The following is a 16,516-nucleotide window of genomic DNA, read 5'->3' as shown; positions in this document are numbered from 1 at the left end:
GAGGACTGGATTAAAAAAAAATGTGTTACATAAATTATGGAATATTACACAGCTATAAAGAAGAACAAAATTATGAACTTCACAGCAACCTGGATGGAGTTGGAGTCTATAATACTGAGTGATCTTTCACAAAAACAAAGAACTGAGTATCACATGTTTTCATTCATAAGCGAACCTTCAACAATTATTGTAATACTATAAGAAAAGGATTGGCAGTATTGGATACCGCTGGGAGGGTAGCAGGGTAGCAGGATTGGCAGTAGTGGGAATCTGCCTGGGGAAGGGGGTACACACCTCATCAACAAGGGTACCTGCATAATGAACATTGGTATACCTAACCCTGAATTGTACCCCAAATCTTTAAAAAAAATTAAAAGTTAAAAAAGTTTTCTTTTATTTACACTTTATTTTAAGAATGCTCAAGCTCACTGAAATGTTCAAAAATATAATGAGCGTTCATATACTTTTTTTCTTTTTTCTTGAGTCAAGGTCTCACTATGTCACCCAGGCTGGCTTCAACCTCCTAGGCTTAGGTGAACCTTCTGCCTCAGCCTCCTGAGTAGCTGGAACTACAGGCATGTATCATGATGCCCAGCTAATTTTTTGCTTTTTTGCAGAGATGAGGTCTCGCTATGTTGCCCAGACTGGTCTTGGACTCCTGGACTCAAGTGATCCTCTCATTCTAGCTTCCCACAGTGCTGAGATTATAGGTGTGAACCCCTGCACCCAGCTCATGTACCTTTTTATTTAATATCATCTACAGCATTTGCTTTATCATTCTCCCCATATATTGGTACCATTTTCTTCTTTTTGGACCAAACCATTTAAAAATAAGTTGCAGACTTCATAACACTTTACCACTACATAATTCAGCACATACCGCTTTTGGTTAAAGATACTCTTTCATTATTATTGAAAGAAGTTAATTACATTAATCACTAAGCTTTTATTTAATTAATTAATTAATTAATTTTTGGGTCAGATTCTCACTTTGTTACCCAGGCTGGAGTGCACTAGCCTGCTCACGGCCACCCCAGCGTCAACCTGCTGGGCTCTGGCCATCTTTTCACCTCAACCTTCCAAGTAGCTAGAACTACAGGTGTGCGCTACCACACCAGGCTAATTTTTGATTTATTGTAGAGATGAGGTTTCACCAAATTGCCCAGACTGGTCTCGAACCCTCGGGCTCAGGCAATCCACTTGCCTCGGCCTCCCAAAGTGCTGAGATTACAGGTTGAGCCACTGAGCTTGGCCAACATTATTTTATACCCAAATTTCCATGACAGCTTAAAAATGTCATGTGAGCTGGGCACAGTGGCTCAGGTCTATAATCCTAGCACTTTGGGAGGCCGAAACAAGAGGATTGCCTGAGCACAGGAGTTCAAGACCAACCTGGGTAACATGGTGAGACCTCAGCTCTACAATAAATCAAAAAAATTAGCCAGGCACGCCTATGGTACCAGCTACTTGGAAGGCTGAGGCGGAAGGATCACCTGAACGTAGCAGGTTGAGACTGCAGTAACTGTGGTTGTGTCACTGCACTATAGCCTGGGCAGCAGAGTGAGATGCTGACTCAGAGAAAAAAAAAGTCATGTGTATTTATATGTGTGTGTACAGATAAATAAATAAAAAAAATATAAAAAAATATTCTGTCAAGATTCATGCATTACATTTGGTTATTAAATCTTTGTCTCTGTTTTTTTTTTGAGTCAGAGTCTTACTGTCACCCAGGCTGGAGTGCATGGGCTTGCTCACAACTACTGCAGCCTTGGCCTGCCGGGCTCAGTGATCTTTCTGCCTCAGCCTTCCAAGTAGCTGGAACTACAAGCATCCGCCACCATACCTGGCTAATTTTTTGATTTATTGTAGAGACCAAGTCTTGCCAAGTTGCCCAGGCTTGTCTTGAACCACTGAGCTCAGGCAATCCTCTCACCTTCGTCTCTCAAAGTGTTGGGATTACAGGGATGAGCCACCGTGCCCAGCTTAAATCTTTGTCTTTTTAATGTACAACAATCCCCCGGTCCTACTTTCTGCCTTTTATTTTTTCTGTCACAACACTGACCTTTTGAAGAGTCCAATCCATTTACCTTTTATAATGTCCTACATTCTGGATTTATCTAATTGTTTTCTTGTGTAGGCATTCAACTTTTATCTCTATCCTTTATATTTCCTGGAAATTGGAAATTATGCATAGCTGAGTAAAGGCAGTTGTGTGTAACTCCTATAAAGCTTGCATGTTTTGGGGGGCTTACTTCCCAGGTGATGCTGTAAACTTCATTTGCGTCAGATCAGAGACATATAATATCAGGGAGCCTACGATTTGTGGTGATGTCTGATAATTTGGTTAAGTGGTAACCATTGTATGACTCTCTTATAAAAGGTACATTTTAACCTCTTTATTAGTCATTTTTAGGGTGATACTTTGGCACCGTGTGACTATCCTAACATCTTTTCACCTGACAGTTTTAAGATCCACTAATGCTCCTTCACTGACATGCTCTAAGCGGGCAGTGGCATGATTAGATGTGTGCTTTAAAAAGATCACTGTGGCTGCTGTGTGGGGAATGGATTGGAGGAGGTAACAGAAAAAGTGGCGAGTGGAGCAGTTAGGATGAGATCTAGTTATACGTTTGAGATGATGGTGGCTTGCACTAGGATGGGCAGTAGAGGTAGAGAGAATTAGATGGGTTGGTTTGAGATGCATTTTGGAGATGAAACTAAGAAGACTTGCCATAAATTTAATGGAAGAGGAGTGGTTTTGGCATCATCAAATGGGTAAACAGTGGTGCTTGACATTTACCGAATTATAGGGGTTTTGGTAGGACTCAGAAAGGAAGGTTGTGAGTTTTGCTTTGGACATGTTAACTAAAAGATCTGGAGCTTAGAAGAGGGGTCAGGGCTGTAATGTATAAATGTGGAAGCGGTCAGAATATAGCTGGCATTTGAAGCCATGGGAGGGGTACAAGGTCAGAAGGGAAGATATTTAGGAATAAGATCTAGAAGCATACATATATAAAAGGTTAGGTGGAACATCCAAAGGGAAAGGAAAAAGAATGTCTAGAGAGAGAGGAGAAAAACCAAGGCAAGGTTGGCATTATAAGAGCCAAAGGCAGTGGGGAATTCTACAAAGGAGAGAATGGCTAATTGTGACAAGGTGGAGTCTGCTGGGACTCACAGCGTGGAGTTACTGTGAGCCCTTTGTGTGGAAAATTGAGATGAAATCTTGACTGTGTTGTGTTAAGTGGCATACAGGAGTTGAAAAAGTCATAGTAGCATGTGTAGACATAGAAGAGGCAGCAACTGGAAGGGGAAGTGGGATTTGGGGAATATTATTATTATTATTATTATTATTGTTATTTTTTGATCAGAGACTCTGTCGCCCAAGCTAGAGTGCCGTGGTATGCTTGTGGCCACTGCAGCCTTGACCTGCTGGGCTCAGGCGATTCTTCCGCCTCAGCCTTACAAGTAGCTGGAACTACAGGTACATGTCACAGCGCCTGGCTAATTTTGTGATTTATTGTAGAGAGTTGCCCAGGCTGGTCTTGAACTTGTGGGCTTGGGCAATCCTTTCATCTCGGCCTCCGAAAGTGCTGGGATTACAGTCATGAGCCACCATGCCCAGCCTGGGGAATTTTTTTTTTTAAGATGGTCGAGACTCTTGTATGTTTGAATGCTGACAGGATTTATTTAGTGGAGAAGGGAAGGAGGGCAATGCACAGCAGAGAAGAGTGACTGCTGGAGTGAATTTGCGGGATCCGTGGAGCAAGCAGGGTAGATTCTTCCCTGGGACTTTGCTTTAAATCTATTGGATATAAATAATCATTTTAGGCTTTAATTCTCTTGACTTTTATTCTTTTTCATTTGATTCCCATAGGTATTTTTCATGAACAGTAGTATCTGTAACTTATAAATGGACTATTTATGATGCCATATTTAATCAAATGTTAGGTTTATCTGGCATAAAATGTGTGTCTTTTTTTTTTCATTCTTAGCAATGTTTGAAAGAGTAGAAAATGAGTCTTACTCTTTAAGGTCAGCTTTGAAGTAGAAAAAATAAGCCAATTTCAAATGAGATGCTACCAGATTTAAGATGAAAGGAACTAGAGAAAGAACCTTTTGGTTTTTGACTTATAAATTGTCAGTTCATGTGTTTTCAGATTACTTTTCAAAAATGTGTGTGTTTTTTTAAACCTTTGTTGTTAAAATAAAAACATCAATTCCTGCAAAATAGGATTGGAGAAGGAAGCATGTCATCTAATTCAAATATGGCTCCCTCTATAATGGAGAGCTTAATTCTCCACTGCATGGTTCATAAAAGGAATGCTAATAGACTTGAAGTATTATGCAAACTTAATTTACTCTAACTGTTTACATTAATGATGATATAATACTATTTGACATTCAGTGGTCACATCTTAGTCACTGGGAGCCATTTTGTCCCTTCAGGATTATTTTTGCATTTTTTTTTTTTTTTTTTTTTGAGTAGGTCAGGCCCACTAGGCTTAGGTGATCCTTCCACTTCAGCCTTCCTAGTAGCTGGAACTACAGGTGCACACCACATGCCCGGCTAATTTTAAATTTTATTTTAGAGATGGGATCTTGCTAAGTTGCCCAGGCTGGTCTGGAACCCCTGGACTCAGACAATCCTCTTGCCTCGACCTCCCAAAGTACTGGGATTAGAGGTGTGAACCACCATGCCCAACTATTTTTTACATTCTTGAAAGAATCTTTGTCCTGAACTTTTCCGCCTTAAGAAATAAAGTTGGCTACCCTCCAAGGAATTAGAGGTTAAAATCTGGATGACGGTGTGCTTATGACATTAAGCAAAAGTGCTGTGGTTGTTGACAGCCCACTTGTATATTGTATTGAAAATGATAAATTTACATAGATTTTTCTAACAGTAGGAGGGTAGATCAATCAGAGACTTTCTAAGCATTGAGAGGAAAGAAAATATTTTCACTTCTTTCCTGTCTGATGGTCAGCTCTGAAGCTGTACTTGTAAGTTGTAAGTCAGTGGCTGTCATTCCTTCTTGTGCACCACCTACCGGGAGGTAGTGAGTGGGGCAGTGGGAACATTCTTCCTGTTCATATAATTACAAGAGTTGCTCTTCACAAGTTCCCAGAATTAGGCTTGTGTTTTAGCAAATTATAGAGCCTTTTGATAATTGTTCCAATGAGAAAATTTCCCCTGGATAACTTTATCCACAATAGCTTTCATTGTCCAAATGGTTTCCCCAAGGCTAGCCAACGTTGAGATGTTATCTTCATCACTAATGGATTTTATTAAACATCTCTGGATACACCCTTAAGAGCATGCTTTGTTTTTTCAAATGGTAACGTCTCCTGACTTGTAAAAAGCAGCAAGATTATTCTGAAATAATAATAGCAACTAACTTTTATAGCCAGATATAACTTCTTTGCCAGAGCTATATACATTATCTCATTTAATTCGTTTGTAAGAACCTTATTAATCAGGTTCCATATTTTCTTTACTTATAGGTAAGAAAACTGAGACTTAGAGAATTTAATGAACTTGCCTGAGGCAATACACTTAATAAACCAAAAGCCAGGATTCAAATCCAAATCTGCTGATATTAAAAGTGATTCCCAGCCTTTGTTCCCATTAGTATTACTTAGTAAACTTGAAAAAGTATAAATACCTGGGTCTCCCCCTTCCCCTGGAGATTTTGACTTAATTGATTTGAGGTGGAGACTGGACATCTGTAATCCCAAGTAAGTTAAATGTACTGTCAGGGTTATGAACCAGTGCTCTAGAGTTGTGTTGTCCAATATGGTAGCCACTGGCCACTGTGACCATTGACATTTAAGTTAATTAACATGAAAGAAAATAAAAAAAAAACAGTTCCTCAGTCACACTAGCCAATTTAAAGTGCTCAATAGCCACATATGGCTAATAGCTACTGTATTGGACTGTAAAAGTATAGAACATTTCCATCATAGAAGAAAGTTCTGTTGGACAGCTTTGCAGAACCTGTATATACTCTATTTCACCTTGCTGTATCTTTTTTCCCTTTGGAATTGGGAGGGGAACTAAGCCATGATCTAACGATTTGGAAATATTTGCTTGAGATCTAGATATGGTTCTCAGTGTATGTAATTAGATACATTTATTCAGATCTCACTTTAATGATCTTCAAAATGAGAAAAAGCAGTAACCTCCATTCTCTGAAGGATGATGTGTGGAGGATTTTGCTAGAATGGAGGTTATGATCTATTTTGTCGACATTTCATGTTCATTCCCCAGGATAGATTCCCAAAAGAAGAAATTACTGGGTCAGCAGGTATAAATATATTTAAACCTCTGCAAAACTGTTTTTCAGCCAGGTTGTGCTAGTTCACTCTTTTACTGCTACTATCTGAGAATGTTTAGGATAAACATGCTCCCTTGACAACATTCATTATCATTTTAAAAACTGTGCTTGTTTGAAAGGAAAAATATGATGCCTTGTTTTACTTTATATATATTTTTTATTACTTGAAAGACTGAAGTTTTATCTATGTTTACTGGCAATTTCTTGCTCCTTGTCATTATAGAATATAAGAGAATAAATAAACCAGTAGTTTTTCTTTTTTTTTTTGCTGATAATATGTTTACTGTATGAAAGTAGTCAAAGTGATACATGGAACTTTTGTAACTCTTATAATTATTATTTTGTTTCTGCCTTAGTGATAGATTACTTTTTTTTTTTTCGAGTTGGAGTCTCACTCTGTTGCCCAGACTGGAGTGCAGTAGTATGCTCACGGTCACCTGGCATTGACCTGCTGGGCTCAGGCGATCCTTCCGCCTCAACCTTCCAAGTAGCTGGAACTACAGGCATGTGCTACCATGCTTGGCTAAGTTTTTGATTTATTGTAGAAACGGGGGCTTACCATATTGCCCAGGCTGGTGTTGAATCCATGGGCTCAGGCAAACCTCTCACCTCAGCCCCGCAAAGTGCTGGGATTATAGCCTTGAGCCACCATGCCTGGCCAACGGATTACTTTTATTCTCAAGTGTGTATTCAACTTTTAGAGGAGATTGGATGTATTCAGGGTACTATGACCTTAAAAAACTCTACTTTTAAAGAAGTGTTATTATCATTGTGTGCTGAGTAAACATAATAGTGATTTTATATCTATCAGAATTTTTGCCATTTTATCTGATAAAGTTATTTGTGTGTGTGTGTGTGTGTGTTTTCAAGATACTGCAATAAAACGTACATCTAGGACCAGGCACAGTGGCTCAGGCCTATATCCCAACACTTTGAGAGGCCAAGGTGGGAAGATCTTTTGAGCCCAGAAGTTTGAGACCATAGCCAGACCCCATCTCTGCAAAAAAAAAAAGAAAAAAAAGAAAATTAGCTGGGCATATTGGCATGCACCTATAGTTCCAGCTACTCATGGGGTTGAGGCAGGAGTATTGCCTGAGCCCAGGAGATTGAGACTGCAGTGAGTTGCAAGTGTGGCATAATACTCCCAACTAAAAAAAAAAAATGTACTTCTAACAATCCATTGCAGTTTTAAATGTCATTAAAATAGTCACAAATGATAAATATTATAACAGAATGCTTATAAATGTCATTGAATAGTCCTCTTAGGGGGATATGGCCTTTTTTTTTTTTTTTCTACCGTGATTCTTTGATAAAGAAACTAGTGGAGCATAGTAGAGAAATATTGAAATTCATTGAAGTAGTGGTGGGTGAATCTGCACAACTAGTTAATATTAGCTCTGGAACTGGAACCCACATTTCCTGACTCCTTGTTAAGTTGCTTTCTACTTGGTCATTTCCTATTTCAGTTAATCACATAAATGCCAGCACTTGGAAGCATTGGTTTAAACTAGACATGGTGACTCATGCCTGTAATCCAGCACTTTGGGAGGCCAAGGAGATAGCTGCCTGAGTCCAGGAGTTCAAGACCACCCTGGGCAACTTGGTGAGACCTCATTGCTACAGTAAATCAAAATAGGCTGGGTTCGGTGGCTCAGCCTGTAATTCCAGCATTTTGGGAGGCTGAGGTAAATGGATTGCCTGAGCCTGCGGGTTTGAGACCCACCTGGGCAACTTGGCAAGACCTTGTCTCTACGATAAATAAAAAATTAGCCGGGCATGGTAGTGCACGTCTGTGGTTCTGGCAACTTGGAAGGCTGAGACGGAAGGATCACCTGAGCCTAGCAAGTTGAAGCTGTGGTGGCTGCGAGTGTGCCACTGCTCTCTAGCCTGGGTGACAGAGTGAGACTCTGGGGAAAAAAAAGTATTAGTTTAAGCATAATATCCTCATTTGTAGGTCATTGATGGGCATTAGTCTATTCATGTAACAGCACCTGCTAGAGATAATGTACAGTTTTACATAGAGAGATGGGAAGGCAGAAGGTGTTCAGGAGTGATGGGGTAAATGAATGAGGTCAAGGCTTATCTGAAAAGGCCACTCATTATCAAAAGCTCTCCTTTGGTCTTGGGCCAGTGCCTTCATACCCAAATATGGGTGGATATCACATTTGTTATTTTATCTTTATTATTATTTTTTTGTAGAGATGGGGATCTCATTCTATGTTGCCCAGGCTGGTCTTGAGCTCTAGGCTCAAGCTATCTTCTCTCCTTGGCCTCCCAAAGCCCTAGGATTACAGGCATGGCCACACTACCCGGCCACAATTGTTTTTATTCCCATAAGATAGATCACACTTTACCTTTCAATCAGGATAAACAAGAAGACTGGAAATTTTCTATAAAGAGGAGAATGCATTTTTAATAAACTGGTGTCTTCAGCTGTTAGTAATAATTGGAAAGTGACAGGCTAGATAAGAAGGCAGGGCAGTGCGTACATGTTAAGAGACTCTTCTGTAGCTTTGGAAACTCCTTAGACTCCCATGACTTCATAAACAGGAGTATGAGGGGGGACCCCAAAACTCTGGAATTTATAAAAAATTGTGTATTCTTACATGTTTAAACTTTAGTCACTTTCCAAGTACTCTCCATTTGAGGCAATACACCTATCAAGATGCTTTTTCCACTACTCAAAACAGTTTTTGAACTCATCAATTTTTGTGCCTTTTTGTGCTTCTGCCTTTTTTTGTTTCACTTCTTCTACATGGGCAAAACGTTTCCCTTTGGGGACTTTTTCTTCTGGGGAAACAAAAAGTCATTCGGGCTGAGATTGGGTGAGTAGGGAGGGTGGGGCATGGAGGTAATGCTGTTTTTAGTCAAAACTGCTAAACACTGAACGTGGTGTTGGCAGGTGTGCTTGTAAATCACCCATCATGGAATGGGCAAACACATTAAAAGAATTTCTTCTCTCCCCCCCAAAATAAAACAACTGAAGCCGAACACAGCCTCTCACAACAATGCTGGCTGGTACACCGATGCTGATGGGTTCCTAGAACACTTATGTAGTGGGGGAAGCTTGTACTACAAAGGACCTGCCCTCCAAAAAATAATTCCAGTTTTTTGGGGTACCCCCCTCATATGTCTCTATTCATTTTCCTATCCTTCAAGAGCCTACCACAATACATTGCTTATAATGTGTGCTAATTAATTAATTGATTTGAAATTTCTTAGCAACTTGTTAATAGACTACTTCTAGAGTTATGAGGTAAGATGAAGCAGGAATAGAAGTAAGATTGAGTGGTTTAGGAAACTTTTAATTTATGACATAGATTATTTTAAACTCTCCTAAATGCCTTCTTACTTTTAGGAAGTTTGTGTGTATGTTACAGTCCGAAGTGTGCCTCTTGGGAAAAAATCACATATTCAGTATTTTACGTTCATAAAGGTAACTTTTATTTCTTCTTTTTTACTTTTCCATATCACTATTTACAAAGAGTAGCAAATTAGATAGATACAAAAATCATATTACGTTGTAATCAATTTTTGTATATTTTATACATGTATACCTGTATAACACCTACTTCCTGAAGAAATTAATAATGAATATTAAAATTAGCAGATTATTATATATATGTGTGTGTGTATATGTAGATATATTTTAGTCAGGCCTATATCTTTTTTTAGGCATGTGGACCAATCCCAATAGATGTCTATTCAAAGTGTGTTTGTTTGCTTTTTAATAATTACTAATTGGAAAGCATCTATAGACTTAAGTTGCAAAGTTCATAGGGTTTTAGTTAAAGCACCTATAATCTCAGACCTAAACAGGCTTTGGATATAAGATACATTTCTTCCATTTCATGCATCTGTGGCCCCAGATACTTATATGTCATAGCTTGGAGAGCAGGAGTAAAATGCCCGACTCCTTCCAGTTCTGTAGTTGGTCACAGCATGCCCTTTAATAGATTAGTCATGCCCTTCAGTAGTTTTAGTCTTATCTCATGCTAAGGAGTAATTATTTTACTTGTTTTTTTTTTTTTTTGAGTGGGAGTCTCACTCTGTCGCCCAGGCTGGAGTGCAGTGGCATGCTCCCGGCCACCGCAGCCCTGCTGGGCTCTGGTGATCCTTCCGCCTCAGCCTTCCAAATAGCTGGAACTGCAGGCACATGCTACCATGCCTGGCTAATTTTTTTGATTTATTGTAGAGACAAGGTCTCACCAAGTTGCCTGGATGGGTCTCGAACCCGTAGGCTCAGGCAATCTACTCATCTCGGCCTCCCAAAGTGCTGGGATTACAGGCTGAGCCACCGAGCCTGGCCTATTTTACTTGTTTGGCTCCCTAAAATTAATAGTATTTGTGTAGTACAGACTGTGGGCAAAGGTACTTTTTAAAAAAGATACCTTTTTTTCTAATATGTAAAACTTTCTGTGCCAAACCACACCAGAGTTTGTTATTCAGTAGGAGTACCTAATATTGCCTTCCAAACAAGGTACAAAAGGTTCAAGAACTTAATAATGGAGAAACTAAAAGTAACTTCAGAACTTGGCATATATACTATACATGCTTAAATAGTGTAAGTTTGAAATTTTGTGAAAACATTTCACACATTTTTCTAATGATTAATGATGAAAGCCAGTAAATAAAATTTTTCTAACAATTAAGAGTTAGAAAAGTAGAAAGTAAAGCCCAGAACACTGAGTTTAGTAATCTTCCTAACTAAAAGCGGAATTTGTTAGGGACTTTGAGAAGTCCCTAATGACTGCAAGTGTGTGGCAGTGACCCCTTAAGGGATAAGGGCCAATGAGCCATTGGGTAGTTTCCATCTTTTGGGTCCTTAAGTAGATTCCTTCAGATCCTTCTCTCCCTGAACAATTCACCACTTATGGCGTAAGATTATAATAAGTCCAGAAAAACTACTAGACTGTGACTGCACTCAGATGATCTACCTTCATTGCCGATTTTTGGAGAATGAGGGAAACCATGACATCTAGAAGTCAGAAGATGCTCCCTTTGTCAGTTTCACTGTCACTAAACATGGAGAATGTTACATAGAATAGTGCACTGCCTTGGGTAGAGTTCAAGTTCTTTGTCTAACATTGTTTCTCTGGCTTCATGTTCTTCCTCTGCAGGACACAGCAAGACCTTCACAGCTGCTCTTGGGAGTGGTGGCTCACACGTGACAAAGGACATTACTTTTCTTAACCTTGGTGGGTGATGGAGAGAGATGCATCTCTCTGCTCTGACCCTTCTTCCTGTAGGTTCTGTGCTTCTTCCTGTAGGTTCTATGCTTCAGTCTTCTTCTATGTCATTTTCTTCTCTGTGCACCCCATCTCACATGTCTCTTAGAGGTGCAGATTGTGATGACGGTCAGTGATCCTTCTGAAGCCTGGTGGGAAAAATTTCCTCGGTACTTTCCACCACTCTCAACTCCATTAGCTTTTGGGTGGGGTGGAGGGGGTACATCTTCCCTTTTTAGAGAACCTAGGCTATAAGCTTTCTTATGTTTTTGATAGAAGTCTTGAAAAGTCATTTTTTTAGTATAAAAATAATGACTCATATGAAATGTTTTCTAACAGCCTACGAAAAATAATCCATCATGTTGTCCCTTGATTCTAGAAAGGACAGGGGCCTTTGGGAAATTGCCCATTTCCTGTTGGTAATCTTGAAAAGCTTCCAAGCCTCACTAATGATTTATGGATCAGCTCTAGTGAGTTGTTTTCATTGAGTCAATATGGTGAAGGGAACCTGAGTATTAGGTGTGAGCATATTAAAGGAGTCTATAATGAAGAAATTAAAGAAAGTGCATATTGTACCTCCCTCCTGAAAGCTGCTATGCCATGCTCATTGGGAAGTGGGGCACAGTTTAGCACAAGACTAAGTAATAGAATTGTTATTTGTCTACATACAAGGGGGCCCCCCAAAATCCCAGAATTTATTTATTGAAAATTGTGTATTTTTTTCATACATGTTTACACTAAAGTCACCTTCACAGTACTCTCCATTTGAGGCAATAGACCTATCGAGATGCTTTTTCCACTGCTCAAAAACAGTTTTTAACTCATCAATTTTGATGCCTTTTAGTGCTTCTGCTGTTTTTTTGTTTCACCTCTTCCATGTTGGCAAAATGTTTCCCTTTGAGGACTTTTTTCATCCAGGGAAACAAAGCTGTTCAGGGCAATATTAGGTGAATAGGGAGGGTAGGAGCACCGGGGTCATGCTTTTTGCCAAAAAACTGCTGAACATTCAGTGTGGTATGGGCAGGTATGCTCGTAAATCACCCATCATGAAATGGGCAAATATGTTGAAAGAATATCCAAAAAAAAAGAACTGAAGCCCGAATGCAGCCTCTCACAGCAATGCTAGCTAGTACACTGATGCTGATGGGTTCTTAGAACACTTACCTAGTGAGGGAAGCCTGTACTATTAGGGGTCCATTCTCCAAAAGATAATCCCATTTTACGGGGGCAGCCCCTCGTTTGGGGCATGGCATGCTATTTAAAAAAGGAAAGCTTCAGGTTTAGAGCACATGATTCTTTGATATCCTTTCACATTTCTTTCCCCAGTCCATCTGCTATAGTAACAAAGGGTTGGAAAACTACTATGTGAGGAGGCTGAGCAAAGTGAGAACTGCAACTGATAAGAAAGTCAATAAAATGATTTTTATTTTGAGTGATTCTATTGATGAAGTTAGATATCTTAATGCTAAGTGGGCCAGTATGTGGCAGATTTTAACATGATCTCTGAATCTGCAGGAAATTGCCTTAGAGAACCTGATTCCACTGCTTCCTGTGATAAGACAGATAAATATAAGGTTTCCTGGGTCTAGGATGTGATTCGTATCAGCAATTCTGTATCAGCATCCCATCTCAAAAGTGATGTGGGAAACTTTCCACTAAGAAAACTAAGCATTTTGTGAGGGCAAAGGTGTCTTTCCTTTTTTTTTTTAATCCCTGGGAACGACTTGAAAAAGGCAGGCATGATTTAATATGTGGTCTTCAGGGTCTGGAGAGGTCAGAAATATGAGCTTTGTGAAAATAGGCTATCTTACATAAGTTGTCTTTCCTTCCTAAGCACATTTTATTTTATAGGCACAGAATTATACCCAAGATTAAAATTATTCTAGAGATAATTTTTATAACAACAATTTTTTTGTGATATATTTTTTGCTATTAATTGTGTGGAAACTCCCTGAATTGTCACATGACTAAAAGGGACTTATACTGATTGAAATATTAAAGATTAGCATTTTGGAAATTTTCCACAAACCCCAAAACTTCTATATAAAAAAATATGTTTATTTTTAAAAGCTACCATTTATTTAATAAATGTTATGTGCTAAGTATTCTATTTAAGTTATCTTAATCCTTTTTATTTTTATTTTATTTTTTGAGTTGGAGTCTCACTCTGTCACCCAGACTGGAGTGCAGTGGCTGCTCCCGGCCACCGCAGCCTCGCCCTGCTGGGCTCCAGTGATCCTTCTGCCCCAGCTTCCAGGTAGCTGAAACTACAGGCGTGTGCTACCACACCCGGCTCATTTTGATTTATTATAGAGATGAGGTCTCGCCAAGTTGCCCAGGTGGGTCTTGAACCCACGGGCTCAGGCAATCCACTCACCTCAGCCTCCCAAAGGCGCGGGATTGCAGGCTGAGCCACCGAGCCCGGCTATGTTATCTTAATCCTACAGCAATTCTGCTTGGTGATGTTATCCCCATTTTACAAACAATGAAACTGAGGCTTAGAAAGAGTGGGGCGTGTACCCAGGCTTATTTCTGTATCTCTTATGAGGGATGCTATATTGTTTATTTTAATTGACAAATAGTAATTGTATATATTTATGGAGTACAATGTGGTGTTTTGATACACTACAATATACACCATGGAATAATCAAATCTAGCTAATTATCATATCCTGTGTTAGTTTATTATAGCTGCTGTAACAAATTACCACAAACAACAAAAGCTTCAAACAACACAAGCACTCTCTTATAGTTCTGGAAATCAGAAGGCTGAAGTAAGTCTTGAGGGGGCTAAATTCAAGTTGTGGGCAGGACTGGTCCCTTCTAGAGGCTCCAGGAAAGAATTTGTTCCTTGATTTCTCCAGCATTTGGGGCTAGTATTCCTTGGCTCATGGCCACAGCACTGCAACTGCTTTTCTCAGAATGTGGCTGTCTTCTCTTCTGTAGTTAAATCTCCCTCTCATAAGGGCTTTTGTGCTTACATTAATCCACCTGGATAACCCAGGCTACTGTTTTCATCTCAAGATCCTAATCACATCTGCAAGGTCTCTTTTGACATATTCGCAGGCTTTGGGGATTAGCACATGAATATCTTCAGGAACCATCATTAAGCCTACCATGGGTACTATTGATATTTTTAGTGAGACAATACTTCTTTGTGTGAGACTGTCTTGCACATCGAGGGATCAAACATCCCTAGAGCCCACTTACCAAATGCTGGTGGGAATCTCCCTACCCCTACCCCACTGATGTGATAACCCAAGATACCCTCATCTATTTCCAAATGCTACTTTCCTCAGGAACACAGTAACATCTTAATTAGCTGGCTAAGTGGTAGAGCTAGTAGTTAACTAGGCCACTTGATGCCCAGACACTTTCCACCATGTCCCACTATATTGTTGTTCATGTTTATCTCATAAAGTGTTGCCATAATAATAAGATTATTGCAAACATTTGTGCTCAGCATTTTAACACCATTTAATCCATGTTGACTAAAAGGACACATAAGTCAACTGATTTTAGTTTTATATCCTCTTTCTTTTCCACAGAGTGCCTTCTAGCACGTGTGTCTTTGCTTCTTAGAAAAAGGAGTCTAGCAGGCTCACTTATAATCTTAATGTCTCATCTATATAAAATTGACTACTACTGTGTAAATTTCTATTTTTCTAAGGTCCTAGAAAAATCAACAAGGGCTGCTTCCACCCTCCCATTCTCCAAAAACCTATTTTTTTATATACATTGTCTCAATCTGGGTATAAATGTTCTTGGTACAAAAATATCTAGTGCAGGGACTGAAGGTGAGAATTCTAGGCAGCTAGCTATTCAAGGAGATGAATTCATTCTTCATGATGCATCTGCGGAGATTGTTTTAATGAATATCAGTTTAAAGGTTCTAAAAATGCTGCTGCTACTGCTGCTGAGGAGTGGACAAACATGGGGAGCTAAATTTTAGAACTTCCCCCAATGGGCAGAGATTATGAAGAAAATTCCCATTATATGTTATTCCCAGCCTATGAGATTAAGAAATAATTCATGTTGCTTTACATTTTTATTCTAATTGCTCTCAGAGCTCATTTAGATTCACATAAAGCCACAGTTCCCTTAGAAACAAAGCCACAGGTATGAATTAAGATAACCATGGCTAAATGTCTGAAGAAAATTAGCCACAGATAGAAATAAATGAGGTCTGACTGGTAAGATGAAATGTGTTGATACCATGGTACCAGACAGCTTGTTATTACATTGGTAAAAGCTTTTGTGTTTTGAGAGGTTCAAAGGAAAACAGGGATAATGTGAAGTCCTGGGCTTTACCTGTATAGCTCTTACCACATGTCAATGACTTAAATCTTTCTCTTTTATAGACTATTACGTGGCTGTTTACTTACCTGGCCATTTCTTTCATCTACTTAACATTCAACATCCAGACTTGATCTGCCACAGTCTGTTTCTGACAGGTATGGCTGCGGGTTTTTCTCTCAGGGATACAACCCATCAGGGTTTGTTTTGACTTTCATATCTGTATTTGAGTGAAAGAGGTTCTTTTATTTGCTGATCTACTTTTCTCTCCCCCAGGAAATAATGAAATGACTGATATGCTACCTCATAGTCCTTTGCAGTCACTGTCAGGGTCCCTGGTACTGGACTGCAGTTCTGGAACGCTCTATAGAGCACTCCTCAACCAGTCCTACTTATTACAGTTCCTATGGAACACCCACCTAGACAGTGAGAAGATGGCTGCCTTGCACTGTCTGCTCTCATGTGGCCGAGGCCTGCGGTTCCTGGAAGACCAGGTGCGAATATAGCTTATGTTTAAGTAAGCCAATACCGAATGCATTTTGTGGTTGAAAATGATCAGAAGTTATTTTTATTTGGCAACAACTAATTTTTACTTGGCTTATCGTCTCTCTCTTGACTTGAGCATATTTTTTGTGTGTACTTTTTTTTCCTATGGATCCC

The 16,516-nt window shown here is 39.4% G+C and overlaps 1 protein-coding gene across 1 annotated transcript in view; it reads left to right on the top strand.

Annotated features, from left to right (window-relative positions):
- Positions 1–16,350, top strand: part of GSAP (gamma-secretase activating protein) — a gene marked incomplete at its 3' end in the record, with an annotated part of 61,156 nt that extends 44,806 nt beyond the window's left edge. Inside the window, exons 12-15 of the mRNA XM_021716519.1 lie at positions 9,691–9,768; positions 11,453–11,530; positions 15,922–16,014; positions 16,133–16,350. Of these exons, the coding sequence (XP_021572194.1) occupies positions 9,691–9,768; positions 11,453–11,530; positions 15,922–16,014; positions 16,133–16,350 (467 nt within the window). The remainder of the gene's footprint in view (positions 1–9,690; positions 9,769–11,452; positions 11,531–15,921; positions 16,015–16,132) is intronic.
- Positions 16,351–16,516: the final 166 nt, after the last annotated feature.

This window comes from Carlito syrichta, unplaced genomic scaffold (genome assembly GCF_000164805.1).
Source record: "Carlito syrichta isolate Samal-C Ts95f unplaced genomic scaffold, Tarsius_syrichta-2.0.1 Scaffold308833, whole genome shotgun sequence".
NCBI classification, from domain to species: domain Eukaryota; kingdom Metazoa; phylum Chordata; class Mammalia; order Primates; family Tarsiidae; genus Carlito; species Carlito syrichta.
The sequence above is the reverse complement of the archived record's forward strand: the minus strand, read 5'-3'. Positions and strand labels throughout refer to the sequence as shown.